The sequence below is a fragment of the Henckelia pumila genome, chromosome 1, assembly GCF_033568475.1.
Source record: "Henckelia pumila isolate YLH828 chromosome 1, ASM3356847v2, whole genome shotgun sequence".
In the NCBI taxonomy this organism is placed as follows: domain Eukaryota; kingdom Viridiplantae; phylum Streptophyta; class Magnoliopsida; order Lamiales; family Gesneriaceae; genus Henckelia; species Henckelia pumila.
Genome location: NC_133120.1, coordinates 114,744,645 through 114,767,415, shown reverse-complemented (window position 1 = coordinate 114,767,415; position 22,771 = coordinate 114,744,645). Strand labels below are relative to the sequence as shown.

General features: G+C 39.5%; 1 protein-coding gene across 1 annotated transcript; it reads left to right on the top strand.

Annotated features, from left to right (window-relative positions):
- Positions 1-389: 389 nt before the first annotated feature.
- LOC140873156 (uncharacterized) lies at positions 390-4,445 on the top strand. Its single transcript, XM_073276154.1, has 5 exons — positions 390-665; positions 1,484-2,150; positions 2,621-3,636; positions 3,763-4,275; positions 4,440-4,445. The coding sequence occupies exons 1-5, from the start codon at positions 390-392 to the stop codon at positions 4,443-4,445; spliced, it is 2,478 nt and encodes an 825-aa protein (XP_073132255.1).
- The last annotated feature ends 18,326 nt before the right edge of the window (positions 4,446-22,771 follow it).

The window sequence follows — 22,771 nt, the reverse complement described above, 5'->3', positions numbered from 1 at the left end:
TTTAATATGACCCAAAAAAATTAGATAAACAACATCAGTTTTAAGCAGTGTATGAAACACTTTTTGGATGCTCAGTGACAAAGCGACCACCTTCCTTTTATCTCATTAAACGGCCGGGAGCGTCTGTACAATTCTTTCACGCCATTGTGTTATATCTTTTTATCATATATATCATCATTTATATTTACATAAATTAAAGCATATCATGTTTGATCGTTATCATACAAGTATTTTCTTGTTTGCATTTTCGTCTATGAATTAATATTGGTACTCGTCATGGTTTCATTCCTACGTACGAATTGGAGCTTGGCTGCAATCCTTATTATGTATGACGATCGTTACTTTGAATCATGATCTCATACAAAAAGGATTATGTTGGAGAGTAGGGGATGGACGATCTATATAAGTATTTTTCAGACCCGGCCCCTTGGATTCCAAGTATTCCAACACACAAATGTTGCTTAAATTCTGTGTCGGATGTTACTTTGAAAGTGGTGAATTTGATCACACTAGAGGGTGAATGGAATGACTTGGTGGTGAAACAATTATTCACAAAGTATGAGGCAGAAGCTATTCTTGATGTGCCTTTGAATCATAGGGAGGAGATGATATCAGATTTTGGAGCTAAGCTCCTCCACCTTTATCAATCAGTTCTGAAAGAACATGTTGTGCACATGTCTTTTAAATTATTTTCTTATTGCATTAAATTTCCATATTTAGAGTTTTGCCTTTCCTAGAACAAGTTTTAAAATTGTTAATATCAGTTATATTTTGATTCGAAATATTTGATTCTGATGATATATTGTTTTCATGCTTTGTAGGTTCTTATTTATGGAAACATATTGAAGATCTATTTATAGGAGTGCTTGGACCGATCAGAAAAGAGACAATCAAGAGAGAAGAGAGTGAAACGTAGAGAGCAAAATACATAGAGAATTACTGCAGAAATTCTAGAGCTTTGAAGATCGATTGTTGAAGAATTTCTGGAGTGTTCGTTACTGCTATTGTGTTGCCGAGTAGTGTTGGAAACACTGAAGAACACACGAGTGAAGTGTTGTTCAGAAAGTGTTTCTTTGGTTTTTATTTTTCGGCTTAGAACTTCCTATTGATGTTTTATTCTAGTTCTTACTAGTTTTTAGGAAGTCATTTATTTTCTCAATCTATTGAGAAAAATAGATTTTTCATAAACAATCACTAGTTGGTTTTTGTAAACTGATTTGATTTTCTAGTGATTATTTCGCCATGAGGCATCGTACAAGTACTTAGTACTTGTGCATAAATATTTGTGTGTTATTTACTTTTACTGTTAGTTAATTATTCTGCTGCATAGTGTTATCGTAAAGTGTTGACAACACTGAAAGATAACACACACTCGAAAAGTTTTCTGGTATTTCTGTGATTTCATACTGTCCAAACTTTACAATTGGCGTCAGAGACATTCACTTGACGATACTAAGTGTGATTCTATTTTTGTGTTTGACAGGATATCACAATGGATATACCTTACTCAGGAACTGCTCAACGTCCTCCAATCTTGGATGGATCCAACTATTCTATCTGGAAAGTTAGGATGCGTGTCTACATCAAATCGATTGATGAAAAGGCATGGCAGCGTGTGCTACAAGGATGGAATCCACCAAGAAGAACTTATGGAGAAGGAGATTTTCTCCTCAAACCAGAAACGGAATGGAATGCCGATGAAACTGCTGCTTCGAATATGAACAATAAAGCCCTTAATGCTATATTTACTTCTCTTGATTCCAATATGTTTTCACTAGTCACTAACTGTGTATGTGCTAAACAGGCTTGGAAAAAACTTCAAATGCACTGTAAAGGATCCGATAGTGTGCGTCGAACCAAAAGAAGAATTCTCACTACCCAGTTTGAAAATCTGAGAATGGAAGAAAGTGAGACAATCGATGAATATGAACGCCGTTTGAGGAAGATAGAAAATGAGGCAATTGATCTTGGTGATGCTATTTCAAACAAACATTTAGTAAGAAAAGTGTTAAGATCACTGCCTGAAAGATTTCAAATGAAGATTTGTGCAATTGATGAATCGAAAGACACGTCAATTCTGGGCTTGGATGAATTGATGAGTTCTCTTCAAACTTATGAGTTGGAGATGAATTTTGGAAAAAGGGACAAAGGTAAGTCTATTGCACTTCAAGTTTCTAATGACTCATACAATGATTTTGTTGATCTAACACATGGAGTGAACGAGTTTGACTTAGGAGATGATTCTATTTCCCTACTTACCAAACAATTTGGTAACTATTTGAAGAGAATGAGAGATTTTAAGAAACCTGGTTAGAAACCTAAAGTTTTGAATGCTCCTGCTGTTGGAAAACCATTGAGGATTTGCGGACCAGAACAGAATACCATTCCTTCAAAGAGTCAAAATCACTTTCAGAAAGAAGGAAAAACACTGAATATCTCAAAGAAGTTTGAATCTGTGAAATGTCATGAGTGCACAGGCTTCGGTCACTATGCTAATGAGTTCCCAACCAGACTTCGCAAAGGAATGTGTGCTTCCCTAAGTGATGATGAAGATGAGGAAGGAACAGAACAAGGAGACTTTCAGTTTTGGTGCTGCAGAAGAAACATAGTGTTATCACAGGTGTCACAACACTTGGTCACAACACTGACCAAAAGGTACTTTGTCTGAATGCATCTGTTTCTGAAGACTCAAATCAAGAAGCTGGTGAAGTAGAACTTTCTTGGGATAATGCTCAGAAGATGTATGAAGAATTGTATAATGACTGGATATTAAGGAACAAGTCAAATTCTGCTTTAACAAAGGAGAACAGTGAACTGAAAGCTTCAGTGGCTAGACTTGAAGTTGTTCTGAGCAAGAAGGATTTAGAACTAGGCAAGGTCAAAAAAGAGCTTGGAAGAGCCAATGCAACTCTCGCAAAGTTTAATTCGAGCAAGACCAAGCTGGATTCAATTTTGATGATGAGAAAAGATGATAGAGCTAGTCTAGGATTTCATAATAGCAAGTTTGAAGTTGGGGAGTCATCACAAACTATTTTTGTCAAAGAGAACAGTAACTCTGCTAGTGTTCCAATTGCAATTCCAAAGGAAAAACCAATTCCATTGAAGGCACAAGCTCTTGTTCAAAGGAAAAAGCAAAGGAAGCGTAGGTTTGTTTGTCATTACTGTCACAAGCAAGGTCATATCAAGCCTTACTGTTTCAAACTCAGGTATGACTATATGTACTGGAATTCCAGGCAAGAGCTGTCATCAGTGTTGCCAACACTGAACCAGAACACTGCCAGGAAGAAAAATTTTGAGAAAAAGGTTTGGGTACCAAAAGCTAAATCTAGTTGTAATGTCGTTTATACTTCCTTGAAAACTAATGTTGCAGGTCATTGGTACTTCGACAGTGGTAGTTCACGCCACATGACAGGATTGAAGAAGTATCTTTCTGACTATGTTGAACAGGATAAAGGAAAAGTGACATATAGAAGAGGAGCAAATGGAAAAATTGTTGGAAAAGGCACCTTGAATGTAGAGGGAATGCCGAAGCTTCACAATGTTCTACATGTTAAAGGATTAAATGCTAATCTTATTAGCATTAGCCAACTCTGTGATGATGATATTTATGTTAAATTTGATAAGAATTTATGTCAAGTTTTTGATAAAAGTAATTCGTGTGTTTTGACAGGGTCTAGATCATCGGACAACTGTTATCAACTTGGAGAGGAACTTGCTTGCAAATTCACCAAGGTTGATGAATTGAATTTATGGCATCAAAAGTTGGGACATGCCAACTTCAAAGCACTGAAGAAATTAAGCCAGTATGATGCTGTACGAGGAATGCCAAATCTAACTTCTGGAGTTCCATATGTGTGTGGAGACTGTAAAAAAGGTAAGCAAACTCGTGTGTCACATCCAGTGTTACAACACTCTGGGACAACACGATGTCTTGAATTCCTACACATGGACTTAATGGGACCTATGGAGGTTGAAAGCTGTGGAGATCTGAAGGGGAAAACAATTGAAGACAATATTGATGATCTGTTGGATACCGTTGCACCCCAGACTGATTCCAGTGTTGTCAATAGTGTTGTCCCACCTGAAAAATCACCCAGCACAAAACTGAGTCCAACACTGAATATGAATGAACATAGTACAGAAGATCAGGATGATTTTGAAAATGAAATACAAGATTCTGGACATAATGTACCTAGCAAAATTCAGAAAAACCATCCTACTTCACAAATCATAGGAGATGCGCAAGGAAGGATGCAGACCCAAAGAAAGGAAAAAGTTGATTATCGAAAGATGAGTGGGTTAGTGTGCATGACTTCCGCATACTCTCAGGTAAGACATTCTTGCTTTGTGTCTAGTATTGAACCAAAAAATGTTGGTGAGGCTTTAAAAGACGAGTTTTGGTTCAATGCTATGCATGATGAACTTGAACAATTTGTTAGGAATGATGTGTGGATCTTAATTCCTCCGCCTGATCATAGTAATATCATTGGAACAAAGTGGATTTTTAAGAACAAAACTGATGAATCAGGAAATATTGTAAGGAACAAGGCTAGGTTGGTAGCTCAAGGGTATACAAAAGTTGAGGGGGTGGACTTTGATGAAACTTTCGCTCCTGTAGCCCGAATAGAATCTGTTAGATTATTGTTGGCTATTGCATGTCACATGAAAATGAAACTTTTTCAAATGGATTGTTGTGAAATTTTCTCGCAAGCGTACGAGTGTCAAGTTTTAGTATAATGAAAGAGAGAGTGTCGATCCCACATGGAGTAAAATAAAAATATTCAATACTTGTAATTAAAATAGTCTTAATTTTATCTAGAAAATCAAACTTCGAGAATTTTGCAGAATAAATAAAATAAATAAAGAGAGATTATCAAGCTCACACACACACAAATTTTGAGGAATTATCAATCAGAGAAAAATAGTCCAGAGGTTTTGATTTTACTTGGTCTCGACAATATTCAATCCTAATTAATCAATTTTATGAATTTCCTTCGATTAATAACCAAGAACACTTAGATTATTCTATTTCCCTCTCCCGAGCAACAAATAGAGTGTATCAACTACAATTCGATTTCAATATCCCTATTAAAAATCTAGATGTAGTGATATGTGTAAAATGATGTTCCTTAAAGGTTCTATTAAAGCTATATACTCTCCCGAGCTATATAAACAATTAACAGTGTAGTTCCTATTGATCCTACTCAAAATCCCCTCTCCCGAGCAACGATTCTAAGTAAATATAACAACTCAATTTATGGCCAGTAAATTAAGAAGACATTCAATTCTAGAAACACAATTAATCTATAGAAATTCAATTTATTAAAATCAAAGATTCATGAATATGTCTCAACCAAGCTACGTCAACCTCTAGACTAGAAAAGTTTAGTTCATGCTCGAATTCAATAAAAACCAAATAATGTTTAATATCTCAAACATAATTCAACAATCAAAAGAAAATAAAAAGAAGAAACAAAGCCGTAGTTTTTCTTCCGTGTCCGGTCGAAAAGTCTTCGTCTTCGTTCCAAGCAATCTTCAATTCTTCAACTCCAAAAACTCACAGAAGTGCTCTCTCGAATATTGTGTGTATTGGCGGCTGATAGATAGTTCTTTTTGACTCAGAAAAATCCCCTAAATATGACCTAACAATCGTCCAAAAAAATACCAAAGATATCCCCCAAAGTTTCCATAAACAGTCGGACTCTAATATTCGAAACAGACGACGGCGCGGGCGCGCAGGAAACAGGGCGGGCGCGCTCTCAATTCGCAACACAAACTTTTGAACATTCTTCAACGGCGCGGGCGCGCCAGCTCGATTTTTCTTCTTGAGTTCTTCAGTAACAGCACGGGCGTGCCTAGGGATAGGGCGGGCGCGCCTCCAGCTCGAACTCAGCCTTTTTCTTCTCTTTTCCAACTCTTGAATTTCTTTGTAAACTTCCATCTTTTAAGCTTATTTCCACTTGAACACATTGAAGTCCATAACTTCCTACAAACACAAAAACAACAACAATTTCACGCAATATCTACCAATAAATTCCAAAAGTAAAGTAAAACCATATACAAATTAAGTGCACAAAATGCACTTATCAAATTCCCCCAAACTTGAACTTTTGTTCGTCTCGAGCAAAACTAACACAAACTACACTCAATTGCAAGAACAACAACCATCAAGAATGACTATGGATTAATGACCTCAGTATGGAATTCCAAAACAATTTAAATCCAATCATCTCTTCCCTACTAACACTTGAAAAATAAGTTAGCCAGAAAAGTAATTCAACCTCATAAACTCATAAACTCCGCAACTCACGTTTCAAAATACTCTTCTCTTAACTCAATTCAAACATTCACAAATCATGAGGACTTTCATGGTAGAACAGGATCAAATTCAAGGATATATCATCACAACCACACTCAATTGGTTTAATTCAAAGAACGTAGTGTGTGCGTGTTTCAATCAAGAATTCATAATCATTAAAGTTTCAATCAACAGTCCATAGGCTAAATTCTCGCAACCCCTCTCCACTAGTATATTGGGCAACTGTGACTCGGTCAATAGGACTTAATAAGCTTATAATGCAAGGCCTGGCTCATGGCTACAAATGAAGGAAAAGAATTCAAATAAGGAGTAATTCATATTTATGCTCAAACTCTAATGTCAACTCCTTTTCATTCACAACTTCACACTTATTTTACTTCATTGATTTTTTAATTTTTTCACAACTTTTCTTTTCACAACTTTTTCAACTCTTTTTTTTTTCTTTTCTACTACCTTCCTCATTTCCATTCATCAACCACACCATTCCATTTTTCACAAATAAAAACTAAGAGCATATAATAATTTAGCATTCAAATTACTCCCTTAAAGGTAGGAACTAGTATATAAGCTATTCAGGTAGTCAATGTAGGACCTTGAAATAATGACGAATGGGGGTTTCATCACACGTTTACACGCATGCCATTCGATTTTTAATAAAGTTCAAACAAGGTACTAGGGATAACATATATAATAGGTAGCTTGAAAGGCTCAAACGAATTCAGAAAAATCGCCTAAATCATTCATAATCACAGTTTTGCCCGTATTTTGCCTCGAGGGGTGTCCGAACTAGTTCTAGACAAGTCTCAATCCATAATTAAATCATACAAATCTCAATCAGTGCAGAAAGGAATAATCATCAGCAGTAAACGATGATTTTCACAAGTAGTTTCAGAATTCTCGTACCTCTAAGTACAAATATGCGTGTAAGATCAAATGGGCAACTAAGGATAAATTGATTCAATAAAATTCAAGGCCCAAAAAAAATCCAAACAATGTCTCAATCATTTTTATGTTTGTCTGTCTCAAGATTCAGATTCAAGCAAATTCACAGAATATATAGGAGTTCAATTGTTCACTTGGTTCCGTTTATTTCAAAATTTTGTCAGCTAGGCAGGTAGTCATGGACTTCAGTTACAAAACAAAAATTAACATCATTGGCCATCAATCCATTTCATTATGATTTCTCAACATCATTCACCAAAAAACCACAACTACATAAATTTCTCAAATTCAGCCACACACCAACACAACACAACTCCTAAAAACCAAACAACTAAAATAAAAACAAAACAAACCCAAAAGCAACTAAACAAAAACAATAAAAATCAGAACTGACACAACTCCCCCAAACTTAGTACATTCATTGTCCTCAAGGAATTAAAACAAAAAAGTATAAAGGACATGTACCACAAACGACGACCGTCAGTGGTCGTCGCCATCATCAGCGGCATCATCATGGGATGGACCAGAAGGGCCAAAAGTGGGCGGCCACTGTGGATACAGAGGAAATGGATGAGTCGAACTAGCAGCTTGTGGAAACTGATGTCTCAAAGCATCTGTAAAATCCATCATGTAGTCCATAAAGACACCAGTAGTCTGCTGAAATGTCCGAAACTCTTGACGGTGCGCTCTCAATTCATCCTCCAGAATAGCAACACGATCGGGCGCAATAGGGGGTGCTTGAGGTCGGGGTGCAGAGCCGCTTCGTGCAGTTGCTTGCTCATTAAAATCTCGCCTCTCAGCGCGAGTTCGGTGCTCAGAAGCCGGTATCATGCGAAAAGGAGTATGACAAGCAATAGGAGCAGTAGCTTTCAACAATTCTTCATTTTGGCCCACTCAACTCCAGCCTCTTCACAAAGATCAGTGATAAGTGCGGGCAATGCAAACCCGCCAGTCGTCTTACCTGCCGCCACACCCTGAATAGTTGCTTGACAAATCTGTCCCAAGTCGATTGCTTTGCCCTCCAAAATACAATAAACAAGAATCGCTCGTTCTCGTGTTACCTCATGCTCGTGGTCAGTCGGTTTAAGACGAGCACACACAAAGTTATACCACAGCTTAGCATCAGGAATTAGCTCGGTCTTCTTCAACTTAGAAGGCTGATGATCACGGCCCATGCACCATTCCGTGCCCGAAACACAAATACGGCTCAGAATCGCCGCGTAATCCACTTCATTCGCTCGGTACTCCGCATACTCATCGTGAAATACTGGCGGAAGGTTGTACAGGATGTTAATAGTGTGAGCATCAAAAGGCACCAGCTGGCCTCGAACAAGAACTTTCAACTGCATGTGCTTTACTTTCAAGTTCGCATAAAATTCAAGAACGACTGGGACGACTGCATCCTGAGGTGGCTTAACAAAATTTAACCATTGACGCCCATTCACAGCCCTACCAATTGTATGCAAAAACTCATCGTTCCCAAATCCCAATGTCGTATCAAACCCACGCTCCGGTAATATCGTTTTGCCTAGACAATTTTGATAATGCTGTTCGGCACTCTCATTCCAGAAGCGCTGCGGCTCAGGCTCCGGATTAGCATGAGAAGAGAATGCAACAGATTTTTGCTTCTTCTTTGGTGCCATGAATCAGACACTTAGTATGCACCACAAGTCACGCAACAATCAACCAATTTATCACAATCACAACTTCCCCAAACTTAAATCTAATTCACAATCCACACCCAACAACAACCGCGTCCGCAACAATCCAATAGAAATCACACTTCAAAGATCGATTAATCAATTAAGACTTCACGACCCACGAATCGCACGAGTAGAATTTCGAAATACTCACCACCCAAAACACTTTTAGAAGTACCAAAAGAACGACTTACTCCATATGAGTCCGAGAAGAGTAGATAATCAAAAGCTTCCCCAATGTACAATCCTCCAAAAATTAAATGAGGCATGCCCTGGATAAAAGTAGTTCGACCATCCCGCGTCAAATAGATGATGAAAGAAATTAGATTGTGGAGGGTGGAGATAAAGAGGTACACGAGTCGATTATAACAATAGAAGAGGGGCAAAAATCGTGAGGAAGAAAGTGGACAAGAAATTAGGGAAAAGTTTTGGGCGAAAGGAAAGAAAAGAGTAGGTTATATGGAAGAAATCGGTGACGGGGCGGGCGCGCGTATGGTAAGGGCGGGCGCGCCTTCATCTCAAAAAATTTGGCACAAATTTGGTACAGGGACGGCGCGGATGCGCCGAAGGAGGGGCGGGCGCGCCTTGAGCTCGAAAAAATTCACCATTTTAATGCTAGAGCGGCGCGGGCGCTCTAATTAATAGAGCGGGCGCCCCTTTGGTTCGATATTGGTATCCAAAATCCTGCAAAAATCATAGAAAAAACCAAATTACTTCCAAAACAACAAAATTAAAAGTAAAAATGAAAAAACAAAATTAAAACGAGAAAGCAAAGACAAAAACTAAAAAAAAATTTGGGTTTCCTCCCAAAAAGCGCTTGGTTTAAAGTCATCAGCCCGACGTGCACCAGTCTTTAGTTGGGATCATCAAGCAATGCACTGGATGCGGGTAGTACTTTGTTGCCAAAGTAGTGCTTGATTCTCTACCCATTAACCTTGAAAGTTCTTCCATCTGCACATCGCAATTCAATGGCACCATGTGGATAAACTCTCTATGAGAAACGACCCTGACCATCGCGATTTCAACTTCCCTGGAAATAATTTCAACCGAGAGTTAAATAGCAAAACTCTCTGACCCTTTTCGAATTCCCTATGCACAATGACTTTATCATGTCACTTCTTTGTTTGCTCTTTGTATATCTTGGCATTCTCATATGCTTCACTTCGGAATTCATCCAATTCATTCAACTGTAGTTTTCGCAACTCTCCGGATGCTTCGAGATCCATGTTTAGCTTCTTGATAGCCCAAAACGCCTTGTGCTCCAATTCCAACGGTAAATGACATGACTTACCAAAAACCAGCCTGTAGGGAGACATCCCAATGGGTGTTTTGAATGCAGTGCGGTAGGCCCAAATGGCGTCATCTAGCTTGATTGCCCAATCTTTCCGATTTGTCTTAACTGTTTTCTCCAAGATTTGTTTGATTTTCCGGTTAGAGATCTCCGCCTGGCCATTGGTTTGAGGATGGTATGCACACGCCACCTTATGCCTGACACCATACTTAGTGAGCAAGGTATTAAAAATCTTATTGCAGAAATGCGTACCTTCATCACTGATTATTGCTCGTGGAGTTCCAAACCGCGTGAAGATATTCTTTTGCAAAAATTTAACTACAACACGAGCGTCATTAGTCGAGGTGGCAATGGCTTCCACCCATTTCAAAACGTAATCAACTGCTAATAAAATATAAGTGTAACACCCGGAAATTTTTATTACGTAAATTTGCATGCATAATTAAGGAAAATAATTATTTAAAATTTATATTTGAGTTAAATGACATTTATGTGTTATTATGTGGATTATATGCATGATTTAAATTTATGAGATTATTTAACCCCCAATTATTGTATTTTTAGATTTTTGAGAATTTTATTGAGTTGATCGCGTAGACGGGACCGTGGACGGACGAGATACCAAAATTTTTTAGCCAAAAATATTTTATGAGTTTTATGAGTCTTAAAATAATATTTTAAGATATTTTTTCAAGAAAATTTTAGTATTTAGTTATATATTTATTTAATAATTGATTTTTGGCCAAAATAAGTCATTTTATGGACTTTTATTAAATTTTAAAAATCCCTTAATTTATAATTTCGGGATTTATGCTTTTACATCAGATTATTATTTTTATAAGAGATTTTTAATTATATTTTTTAGGTATATTATCTAGATACATATTATTTTTTAATTATTAACCTATTATTAAACCTAAACCTACCCCCAAACCCCACCACCATCTTCTTAGCCGACACCACCTCTTCCCACCCCCATTCTCACGTTCATCAGCCTCCTCCACCATTTTTGACAGAAAACTTCAAGCCCCATAGCCGATCAAGCTCTAGTTTTGAAGGTTTTGGTCCGTTCGTCGTCCCGGAGACCCGTAAACGCATCAACTCTCGTCAAATAAATTCAAGGCATGTTTAAATTCTTTCTTTGACCACCATATAAGCTAATTATTGTTCATGCCAGATTTTTAATGGTTGGATATTTGCTTCGTTCAAATTTATTGATATCCTCTCATGTTGGATCAAGAACCATGCATGAATGCTTACCTTCCATTACATGCTCACGTTTTTCATTGGCATGGGATGGCTCATGACTGCTGGGGCTCGGTACAGGGGTGGATTCTAGTCCTAGGGGTTGAACCATGGCAGGGTTAAGGGCTGAAGAAGGCTAGATCAAGACTTGGCTTGAGTTGATGATGGGGCGGCTCGGTTTGGGGTTTTGGGCAGGAAGGTCTCGGCTGGTTCATGCTAGGCCATGAAACAGCCGACCGATGGCAGGGTTAGGACCGGCAGGACCCTGGGAAGGTCTTGCCGGCGGCGCTCCGGCCGGCCATGGTCGGAGCATGGCGACAGCAGCCCTGGAAGGGCTGCTGCTCGCGCAGCCAAGAGGGTAGGGGAGGGGGGATCGGGTTTGGGTTGGGGGTGGGACTGGGTCGGGCCTTGGGGGTCCGAGTCGGGTCTGTAGTGTCTAGGGTTGGGTCAGGTGGTCCGTGTGGGTCCGGGTTAGGTGGGCCGGGCTCGGGTATTTTAATTTTTAAGTATTTAATGGTTTTAGTGTATTTTGGGCTTTAAAAAAAAATAAATTAGTTAGAAAATTATTTGGGCCTCCAAATAATTTTATTTGGGCCTTAAATAATTTATTTAAGTTAGCCCAATGATTTTTATGGGCTTGAGAGCCCATAGGAATTTTTAGGCCAGTCAGTGATTTTATTGGGCCAGGCCAGGAATTTTTATGAATTAATTATTTATTGGGCCCAAATATTTTTATTTAAGCCCAATAACATTTAAGTACTTTATTTTAGTGAAAATTATAATTTTTAAAATTATTTATTTTAATTATGGGCTTTAAGTCAGTTAAGGGGTTTAGTAGAGAGACCAGCAGTCTGGACCAACCCATGAAAAATAAATGAGTCCGAAATATATATTTAATTATTTTATGCATAAAGTTTATATTTTAAGTATAAGTATATTTATTATGAAAATAAATTAAATATATATTACGGACATATTTTCAGTGCATGCATTCATGAAATTTCTTATGTATATAATTATGTAAATGATGAGCAATAAAATATTTTGGTGGAAATTGAAGTATGTGTGACATAGAGGTGGTTTTCCACCATATGATTCGGTAGTTTTACTACCATAGGGGTGGTTATCCACCATATGATTCGGTAGTTTACTACCATAGGAGGTGATTTATCACCGCCATCGTACGTTGGTTTATGAGACTGATCAGTCGACACATGAGCGTCACACTTATGGATAGGACCATCTTCAGGTTTCAAAAGCATTGCTCAATTATGTTATATATGATAAAGAAATAATATGTTTATGATTATGGTTATGATTCAGTTTATGATTCAGCAGTTTTATTATGTGATGAAAATATTTCCATGCATGCTCATGCTCATGTACATGTATATGTATTAGTAATTATGTGATGCATTATTTTTAACCTTGTTATAAAGGATTAGACATGTTGAGCCCCTAGGCTCATTACGCTTATATGGTGCAGGTGAGACAGATGACTTTTATGTAGCTCCTACCGGTGGTGAGGACGTATGAGCTCACGGAGCAGTGGACCCCGTGACCGTCGCAGATTCTAGTTGATGTTTAAGAAACATTTATTTTATTATGCTGAGTTTTTAAACAAGTTCTTCTTTTTATTATTTTAATTATGGGAATGTTGAATTATCAAACTTAGTATTTTTATTTCTTGCATAAGGATATTTTCATCAATTGATTAAGTTATTTTTATGTAGTAAAATTATTTCTTTTATGTTTATACATATATGTATGGGCGTATATGTATAGTATTATTTATAGATTATTTAAAAAAAAATTCCGCATTTATTAGTAGTAGGCGTTTCATTTGGTATCAGAGCGTGGTCCTTGGAGGGTCTCCTACTGCCACGTGAAGCTCAGAAATCCTACTACCGGTCTGTAAGTTTTAAATTGTTTTCTTATGATTTATAAGGAGCATATGTAATGATTTAAGATTTTCATGTTAGAAAAGTTTTAGAACCCTTAAGTTATGCATTGAGATTTACGTAAAGAAATATGTGGTGGTGCAGAATGCCTCCGAGACAGATGAATAGGCGAGGGGGACCTCCACCTCCACCTCCACCTCCACCTCCGCAGAATCCGCTTGCAGCATTGGAGCAGGCCAATGCGAATATGATGGTTGGGATTACTGCTCTGTTGGAGCAGCAGGCGGCACGTCCTAGGCTCACCCATGATGAGGATGTTGCCGAGCGGTTCCAAAAGAAGGGACCTAAGGAGTTTGTCGGCACCACTGATCCACTCATTGCTGAGGGGTGGATTCGATCACTGGAGTCCATATTTGACTGCATGGGGATCACTAATGCTGACAGGGTAAAGTGTGCAGTGTATATGATGAGAGGTGATGCAGCCTCTTGGTGGGAAGGTGCGGTTCGAGGTGTGAATCTACCTACATTGACTTGGATAGAGTTCAGACGCATGTTCTATGCCAAGTATTTCACTGAGGATGTGCGCAGCCGCATGATCCGGGAGTTTATGAGTCTCCGCCAGGGAGACAAGTCTGTGGTGGATTACATCACCCAATTCGAGAGAGGGTGTCGTTTCGTGTCTCTTATTGCTGACAGTGCGCCGGATAAGTTGAGGCAATTTGTGGATGGTTTGCGGGCTGACATCAAACATGACGCTCGCATGTTGGATGTCACTACTTATGAGGCGGCAGTTAGCAGAGCATTACGTTCTGAGGAAGGGAGGCGAGAGATGCAACGAGAGCAGCAGAGTAAGAGGCAGTTTCAGCCAGGGTATCAGAGGGCGACTTCGTAGCCTCCTGCGAAGAAGCCGTATACTGGGCCGTCTAAGGGCCCGAATCAGCAGGGACAGCAGCAGAGGCCTCAGGGGCGTCAGCTACAGCAGCAGCAGAGGGGCGGGGCCCCTAATACTGGAGGAGTTCCGATCTGCCCACAGTGTCAGAAGCCGCACACCGGGAAGTGTTTAGTGTGGTCCAATGTATGCTATGTTTGCAAGGAGCCAGGGCATATTTCATATAACTGCCCGAAGAGGAAGAACATCACTGAGCGGGTGTTTGTCATGCAGGCTGAGGAGGCAGACCCAGATACCTCCTTAATCACCGGTATTTCCTAAACTTCTTCTTTTAAGAAATTTTTGGGAATTTACTTCATGATTTTAAATTGCATGAATTATCTGTTTGTTTGGTTAGAGTAGGATGCTCATTTTATTCGTGTTTAATTAAGAGAAATAATTTTGTAACTTGTATTGGGAGGAAAGTAAGTTTAGTATGCGATTGTTGGGATTTTCTACGTGCAGGGAGAATTCTAGTGAGAGGAAATTCCACGTTTGCGTTGCTAGATTCAGGAGCCACGCATTCGTTTATTTCCCTAGAGTATATCAGGCGGGTAGGCATCAAGCCTGAGGTTGCTGTTACAGGTTACGATGTCACTATGCCGTCTGGTCAGATTCTTACTACCACTAGCATCTGCAGAGATTTGGAGATGGAGTTACAGGGACATACTATCAGAGCAGATTTTGTGGTTTTACCGTTGACTGGATTCGATCTGATTTAGGGTATGGATTGGTTGTCAGTCAATGGAGCAGTGATTGATTTTCGGCAGAGGACAGTGGCAGTGAAACCAGTGGTAGGCGACCAGTTTGTTTTCTATGCATCTCCGAGCAGTGAGATCTTGTCTGTTATCTCTTATACATGTGCGAGGAAGTTATTGAGACGTGGTTGCCAGGGGTTTCTCGCCAGTGTAGTCACTTCATCAAAACCACCTAGCAGATCATTGTCAGACATAGAGGTGGTTTGTGACTTTTCAGATGTCTTTCCGGAGGACGTTTCGGGAGTCCCACCAGCTAGAGAGGTGGAGTTCAGTATTGATCTGATACCAGGTACTGTGCCTATCTCTAAGGCACCGTATCAACTTGCTCCTACTGAGATGAAAGAGTTGAAGGAGAAGATTCAAGAGTTGTTGGAGAAGGGCTTTATTCGTCCTAGATTTTCTCCTTGGGGAGCTCCAGTGTTGTTTGTGAAGAAAAAGGATGGTAGCATGAGACTTTGTATCGATTACCGAGAGCTCAACAGGGTCGCTGTGAAGAACAAGTATCCACTGCCGAGGATTGAGGATTTGTTCGATCAGTTGCAGGGAGCTTCGGTTTTCTCCAAGATCGATTTGCGATCTGGCTATCATCAGTTGAGGGTCATAGATGCAGATGTGACCAAGACTGCTTTCCGGACACGCTATGGGCATTACGAGTTCTTAGTAATGCCGTTTGGATTGACCAATGCTCCAGCGGTCTTCATGGATCTTATGAACTGCGTATTTCAGCCGTACTTAGATCAGTTTATCATAGTATTTATTGATGATATCTTGATCTACTCGAGGAGCATTGAGGAGCATAGACAGCACTTGCAGACAGCATTGCAGACTTTGAGGGAGCATCGACTGTATGCGAAATTCAGTAAGTGCGAGTTTTGGCTAGAGCAGGTGGCATTTCTTGGCCATATAGTTTCGAAAGATGGGATAGCGGTGGATCAGACGAAAGTGCAGGCATTGCAGGATTGGGGAATTCCGAAGAATGCTTCAGAGATTCGCAGTTTCTTGGGTTTAGCAGGCTACTACCAGAAGTTCATCAAGGGTTTTTCTTCTATTGCAGTACCCTTGACTTCCTTGACCAAGAAAAATGCAAAGTTTATATGGAGTTCAGACTGTCAGAGGAGCTTCAATCGGCTTAAGGAAGCACTCACATCTGCGCCAGTGTTGGCGATGCCTGTTCCACATGAGGAGTTAGTGGTTTACACGGACGCATATAAGCTAGGGCTGGGCGCCGTATTGATGCAGAGTGACCGAGTCATTGCCTATGCGTCAAGACAGTTGAAGATTCACGAGCAGAACTATCCGACGCATGACTTGGAGCTAGCAGGAGTGGTTTTTGCTTTGAAAATCTGGAGGCACTATCTGTATGGTGAGAAGTGCAAGATTTTCACAGACCACAAGAGTCTCAAGTACTTCTTCACACAGAAGGAGTTGAACATGAGACAGCGCCGATGGTTGGAATTAGTTAAGGATTATGACTGTGACATTAGCTACCATCCGGGTAAGGCTAATGTAGTGGCTGATGCGTTGAGTCGGAAGACTTCAGTGGTATCTTGTGTGACAGTTCAGTTGCCACTTCAGGAGGAGATTCAGATATTCGAGCTGGAGTTGTACTCGAGCGGTCAGGAACCGAGTTTGGCAGTGTTAGTGATACAGCCGAATCTTCGAAATCGTATCAGAGTTGGACAGCCTGCAGATGAGGAGTTGCAGTGATTGAGGCGGAGAGATGAAGCCAAGGGCGGGCTTCTCTATACAGTTGTTGATGGTATCGTTCAGTACCGTGGTCGTATATGGGTACCGAACGTTGATCAGTTGAGAATTGAGATCTTGACAGAGGCTCATACATCTTCGTATTTCATTCACCCCGGAAGTACGAAGATGTATAGAGATTTGCAGTTATTGTATTGGTGGCCCGGCATGAAGAGAGATATTGGCCGATTTGTATTAGAGTGCTTGACTTGTCAGCAGGTCAAGGCAGAGCATCAGCGTCCTGCAGGGTTACTTAAGCCTCTACCCATTCCGGAGTGGAAGTGGGAGAACATCACGATGGACTTTGTAGTTGGCCTTCCGAGGAGTACTAGAGGATGTACAACTATTTGGGTGATCGTGGATAGACTCACCAAGTCAGCTCATTTCTTGCCGGTGAGGACTACTTACTCATTGACGCAGTATGCAGAGCTTTACATCAAGGAGATTGTTAGACTGCATGGCATACCAGTGTCGATTGTATCGGACAGAGATCCGAGATTTACGTCTGCATTCTGGAAGAGTTTGCACATAGCTTTGGGGACTCGGCTATTATTCAGTACAGCGTTCCATCCCCAGACAGATGGTCAGTCGGAGAGGGTGATCCAGATTCTTGAGGATCTACTGAGAGTTTGTGTCATTGATTTTCAGGGCTCTTGGGAGACTAGACTGCCATTAGTGAAGTTTACCTATAACAACAGTTTTCAGTCGTCTATAGGTATGGCTCCTTATGCAGCTCTCTACGGGAGGAGATGTAGATCGCCAGTGCATTGGGATGAGGTTGGCGAGAGGATTTTACTTGGTCCCGAGATTGTACAACAGACTGCCGATATTGTGACACAGATACGGGATCGTATGAGGACGGCTCAGAGTCGTCAGAAGAGTTATGCTGATACTCGACGACGAGATCTTGGGTTTGTAGTAGGTGATCATGTGTTTCTGAAAGTATCACCTATGAAAGGGGTGATGAGATTTGGTCGCAGAGGCAAGTTGAATCCGAGATATATTGGGCCATTTGAGATCTTGGAGAGAGTTGGCACTTTGGCATACCGTTTAGCACTACCGCCAGGGCTTGCAGCAGTGCACAACGTTTTCCATGTATCCATGCTTCGGAGATACATCTCTAATCCGACGCATGTGTTGGATTACGAGCCTTTGCAGTTAGTACCAGATCTAGCATTTGAGGAGAGGCCTGTTCGTATCTTAGCCAGAGATGAACGGAGATTGAGGACGCGGGTCATACCGATGGTCAAAGTCCAGTGGCAGAATCATTCCGAGGAGGAAGCCACTTGGGAGACCGAGGCAGACATGAGGACTCGCTACCCGGAGTTATTCGAGTAAGCACTTTAATTTCGAGGACGAAATTCAATTTAAGGGGGGAGAATTGTAACACACGGAAATTTTTAATACGTAAATTTGCATGCATAATTAAGGAAAATAATTATTTAAAATTTATATTTGGGTTAAATGACATTTATGTGTTATTATGTGGATTATATGCATGATTTAAATTTATGAGATCATTTAACCCGCAGTTATTCTATTTTTAGATTTTTGAGAATTTTATTGAGTTGATCGCGTAGACGGGACCGTGGACGGACGAGTTACCAAAATTTTTTAGCCAAAAATATTTTATGAGTTTTATGGGTCTTAAAATAATATTTTAAGATATTTTGTCAAGAAAATTTTAGTATTTAGTTATATATTTATTTAATAATTGATTTTTGGCCAAAATAAGTCATTTTATGGACTTTTATTAAATTTTAAAAATCCCTTAATTTATAATTTCGGGATTTATGCTTTTACATCAGATTATTATTTTTATAAGAGAGTTTTAATTATATTTTTTAGGTATATTATCTAGATACATATTATTTTTTAATTATTAACCTATTATTAAACCTAAACCTACCCACAAACCCCACCACCATCTTCTTAGCCGACACCACCTCTTCCCACCCCCATTCTCACGTTCATCAGCCTCCTCCACCATTTTTGACAGAAAACTTCAAGCCCCATAGCCGATCAAGCTCTAGTTTTGAAGGTTTTGGTCCGTTCGTCGTTCCGAAGACCCGTAAACGCATCAACTCTCGTCAAATAAATTCAAGGCATGTTTAAATTCTTTCTTTGACCACCATATAAGCTAATTATTGTTCATGCCAGATTTTTAATGGTTGGAGATTTGCTTCGTTCAAATTTATTGATATCCTCTCATGTTGGATCAAGAACCATGCATGAATGCTTACCTTCCATTACATGCTCACGTTTTTCATTGGCATGGGATGGCTCATGACTGCTGGGGCTCGGTCCAGGGGTGGATTCTAGTCCTAAGGTTTGAACCATGGCAGGGTTAAGGGCTGGAGAAGGCTAGATCAAGGCTTGACTTGAGTTGATGATGGGGCGGCTCGGTTTGGGGTTTTGGGCAGGAAGGTCTCGGCTGGTTCATGCTAGGCCATGAACCAGCCGACCGATGGCAGGGTTAGGACCGACAGGACCCTGGGAAGGTCCTGCCGGAGGCGCTCCGGCCGGCCATGGCCGGAGCATGGAGGCAGCAGCCCTGGAAGGGCTGCTGCTCGCGCAGCCAAGAGGGTAGGGGAGGGGGATCGGATTTGGGTTGGGGGTGGGGCTGGGTCAGGCCTTGGGGGTCCGGGTTGGGTCCGTAGTGTCTAGGGTCGGGTCAGGTGGTTCGGGTCCAGGTTAGGTGGGCCGGGCTCGGGTATTTTAATTTTTAAGTATTTAATGGTTTTAGTGTATTTTGGGCTTTAAAAAAAAATTAATAAATTAGTTAGAAAATTATTTGGACCTCCAAATAATTTTATTTGGGTCTTAAATAATTTATTTAAGTTAGTCCAATGATTTTTACGGGCTTGGGAGCCCATAGGAATTTTTAGGCCAGTCAGTGATTTTATTGGGCCAGTCCAGGAATTTTTATGAATTAATTAGTTATTGGGCCCAAATATTTTTATTTAAGCCCAATAACATTTAAGTACTTTATTTTAGTGAAAATTATAATTTTTAAAATTATTTATTTTAATTATGGGCTTTAAGTCAGTTAAGGGGTTTAGTAGAGAGACCAGCAGTCTGGACCAACCCATGAAAAATAAATGAGTCCGAAATATATATTTAGTTATTTTATGCATAAAGTTTATATTTTAAGTATAAGTATATTTATTATTAAAATAAATTAAATATATATTACGGACATATTTTCAGTGCATGCATTCATGAAATTTCTTATGTATTTTAGGGGTGGTTATCCACCATATGATTCGGTAGTTTACTACCATAGGAGGTGATTTATCACTGTCATCGTACGTTGGTTTATTAGACTGATCAGTCGACACATGAGCGTCACACTTATGGATAGTACCATCTTCAGGTTTCAAAAGCATTGCTCAATTATGTTATATATGATAAAGAAATAATATGTTTATGATTATGGTTATGATTCAGTTTATGATTCAGCAGTTTTATTATGTGATGAAAATATTTCCATGCATGCTCATGTATATGCATATGTATTAGTAATTATGTGATGCATTATTTTTAACCTTGTTATAAAGGATTAGACATGTTGAGCCCCTAGGCTCACTACGCTTATATGGTGCAGGTGAGACAGATGACTTTTATGTAGCTCCTACCGGTGGTGAGGACGTATGAGCTCACGGAGCAGTGGACCCCGTGACCGTCGCAGATTCTAGTTGATGTTTAAGAAACATTTATTTTATTATGCTGAGTTTTTAAACAAGTTCTTCTTTTTATTATTTTAATTATGGGAATGTTGAATTATCAAACTTAGTATTTTTATTTCTTGCATAAGGATATTTTCAGCAATTGATTAAGTTATTTTTATGTAGTAAAATTATTTCTTTTATGTTTATACATATATGTATGGGCGTATATGTATAATATTATTTATAGATTATTTTTAAAAAAAAAATTTCCGCATTTATTAGTAGTAGGCGTTTCAATAAGTGTACCCAAAAGAAGAGGGAAAGGGACCCATAAAATCAATACCCCACACATCAAATAATTCTACTTCTAAAATATTTGTGAGGGGTAATTCATGCCTTCTTGAAATATTTCCCGTTCTTTGACACTTATCACATGATTTCACCAAGGTATAACTATCTTTAAACAACGAAGGCCAATAAAAACCAGATTGTAGTACCTTAGCAGCAGTTTGGGTGGCTCCAAAATGTCCTCCATAGGGGGAGGAATGGCATTGTTCCAAAATTTCATTTGCCTCTTGCCCCGCCACACATCTCCGAATCACTTGATCGGCACAACGTTTGAAAACATAGGGATCATCCCACAAGTAGAACTTAACGTCATGGAAAAACTTCTTCTTTTGATGTCTATTCAACTCTGGAGGCATAGCACCACAAGACAAGAAATTCGCAATATCAGCAAACCATGGAATAAAGGAACTTACCTCAAAGATTTGTTCATCCGAAAACAATTCCTTTATGCTCTCCTCCTCCTTCACGTCTTCTAGCTCCAATCTTGACAAGTGATCAGCAACTTGATTTTCGCTACCCTTCTTGTCATTGATTTCAAAATCAAACTCTTGTAAAAGTAGAATCTACCTTATCAAGCGTGGCTTGGCATCCTTTTTGGCAAACAAGTAGCGAATTGCTGCATGGTCAGTATAAACAACTACTTTAGTACCAATTAAATATGGACAAAATTTATCAAAAGCAAAAACTACTGCAAGCATCTCTTTTTTGGTGGTAGTGTAGTTTTGCTGTGCGGCATCCATAGTGCGACTGGCGTAATATATAGCTCTGAAAATCTTATCTCTCCTTTGGCCTAATACCGCGCCCACTGCATAGTCACTAGCATCGCACATAAGCTCAAAGGGCTCCTTCCAATCCGGCACAATCATGATGGGTGCTGTGGTCAATGCCGTCTTGATCTTTTCAAAGGCCTGCAAACAATCATCATCAAAAATGAATGTAGAATCTTTTTCAAGTAAATTACACAGGGGTTTTGTGATTTTAGAAAAATCCTTGATGAAACGCCGATAAAACCCTGCATGGCCTAAAAAACTTCTGATGCCCTTGATATTCTTCGAAGGTGGAAGCTTCTCAATTGCAACCACTTTGGCTCGATCCACCTCTAATCCATTGAATGACACTTTATGTCCAAGGACAATGCCCTCTTGAACCATAAAGTGACATTTTTCCCAGTTAAGAACTAAATTCTTTTCTTGGCACCTCTGCAAAACAAGAGACAAATTATGCAAACAATGATCAAAAGAGGAACCAAATACTGAAAAGTCATCCATAAACACTTCCATCACGTCCTCCACCATATCTGCAAAAATCGCCATCATACACCGCTGAAAAGTTGCAGGTGCATTACACAGTCCAAACGGCATCCTCCTGAAAGCAAACGTGCCATAGAGACACGTAAAAGTAGTCTTCTCCTGATCTTCCGGTGCTATAGCAATTTGATTATAGCCTGAATAACCATCTAAGAAACAGTAATAGCAATAACCAGCAAGTCTATCAAGCATTTGATCAATGAAAGGAAGTGGAAAATGATCTTTACGAGTAGCTTTATTCAACTTCCTATAATCTATACAAACTCGCCAGCCAGTTACTGTACGTGTGGAGATTAACTCATTATTCTCGTTCTTAACCACAGTAATCCCACCCTTCTTAGGCACTACTTGAACAGGAGATACCCAACTACTGTCAGAAATAGCATAAATCACTCCCGCATTCAACAGCTTTAAAACTTCTTTCTTAACTACCTCTTTCATGGCGGGATTCAACCGTCTTTGATGATCAACATAAGGAGTATACGACTCTTCCATCAAAATTTTATGCATGCAAATTGTTGAACTAATACCCTTAATGTCAGAAATTGACCATCTTAGAGCGGTTTTAAAATTTCTCAGAACTCTCAACAACTTATCTTTTTCTACAGCAGACAAATG